General features: G+C 38.7%; 1 protein-coding gene across 1 annotated transcript in view; it reads left to right on the forward strand.

Annotated features, from left to right (window-relative positions):
- LOC103610552 (olfactory receptor 5M9-like) overlaps positions 1–735 on the forward strand; it is a 2,631-nt gene extending 1,896 nt beyond the window's left edge. The window contains 1 exon segment of the mRNA XM_008594702.1: positions 4–735. Coding sequence (XP_008592924.1) covers positions 37–735 — 699 coding nt within the window. The 5' untranslated portion in view covers positions 4–36.
- Positions 736–1,408: the final 673 nt, after the last annotated feature.

A 1,408-nucleotide genomic window follows, 5' to 3' on the forward strand; every position in this document is an offset into this window, starting at 1 on the left:
GTGGATGTGTGGTTCTCCTCCAATGTTACCCCCAAAATGCTGGAAAACTTATTATCAGAGACAAAAACCATTTCTTATGTGGGGTGTTTGGTGCAGTGCTACTTTTTCATTGCCCTTGTCCACGTGGAGGTCTATATCTTGGCAGTGATGGCCTTTGATCGCTACATGGCCATCTGCAACCTTTTGCTTTATGGCAGTAAAATGTCCAGGATGGTGTGTATTCGGCTCATCTCCGTGCCTTATACCTATGGATTCTCTGTCAGTCTAGTGTGCACACTGTGGACTTATGGCTTGTACTTCTGTGGAAACTTTGAAATCAACCACTTCTACTGTGCAGATCCTCCTCTCATCAAAATTGCCTGTGGGGGAAAGCACGTCAAAGAATATACCATGATTGTCATTGCTGGAATTAACTTCACTTACTCCCTCTCAGTGGTGCTCGTCTCCTACACCCTCATTGTAGTAGCTGTGCTGCGCATGCACTCTGCTGAGGGGCGGAGGAAGGCATTCTCCACCTGTGGGTCCCACTTGACAGCTGTTTCCATGTTTTATGGGACCCTCATATTCATATATCTCCGGTGACCCACTGAGGAGTCTGTGGAGCAGGGGAAAATGGTGGCTGTGTTTTACACCACAGTGATCCCTATGCTGAATCCCATGATCTACAGTCTGAGGAATAAGGATGTGAAAGAGGCTGTCAACAAAGCAATCATCAAGGCAAACTTGGGGCAGTAAAACTGCAATAAATATTGTTGTGGTATGTGGGTTCCTATTTAAATGACTAAGCATAAAAACTCTAGCTCAAAAGGCACATTCTGAAAGCAACTCTCACGTTCACTAAAAGATGCAATGTAACAGAGTGATGCTTTGCACTGTGAATAGAGTCTGATTACTAAGCACACTTTACCATATAGATGCAACTATATTACGAAAACTGATATGATGTTGTTCACAGTGTGTGTGTAATTGTGCTAAGTGTATTAGTCACTGGAAGAACTCACAACTAAGTTCAAATAAATAAATGTAAATTTGGAGGTACTCTTGTTATAACTGAAGATTGTTTCCTAAGGAATTTTCTATATAGACATGTTTGTCAACCTAGATTTCATATAAAATATATAATTTCAGCAGATAAAAAAGAATTCAATTGTTGTCTATGACCATAGAATGTTGATAAACTCTATTACTTATAAAGTGTCAAAAGATGTTCACACATAGATGTATTTTTGAAAATAAAATTCTAATCAGAATCTTTGATTAGTGTCTTAATACAACTCTAAATTTTTCATCAGTGTGCATTATTTGATAGTTAATAATGTTTGTATTCAAATAGTCCCTTTTCCTATCCAAAATGTACTCCAGGGACTCTAGTATTAATTTTCTGATGTTCAAAGGATAAAATATCTCT

This window comes from Galeopterus variegatus, unplaced genomic scaffold (assembly GCF_000696425.1).
Source record: "Galeopterus variegatus unplaced genomic scaffold, G_variegatus-3.0.2 Scaffold11303, whole genome shotgun sequence".
In the NCBI taxonomy this organism is placed as follows: Eukaryota; Metazoa; Chordata; class Mammalia; order Dermoptera; family Cynocephalidae; genus Galeopterus; species Galeopterus variegatus.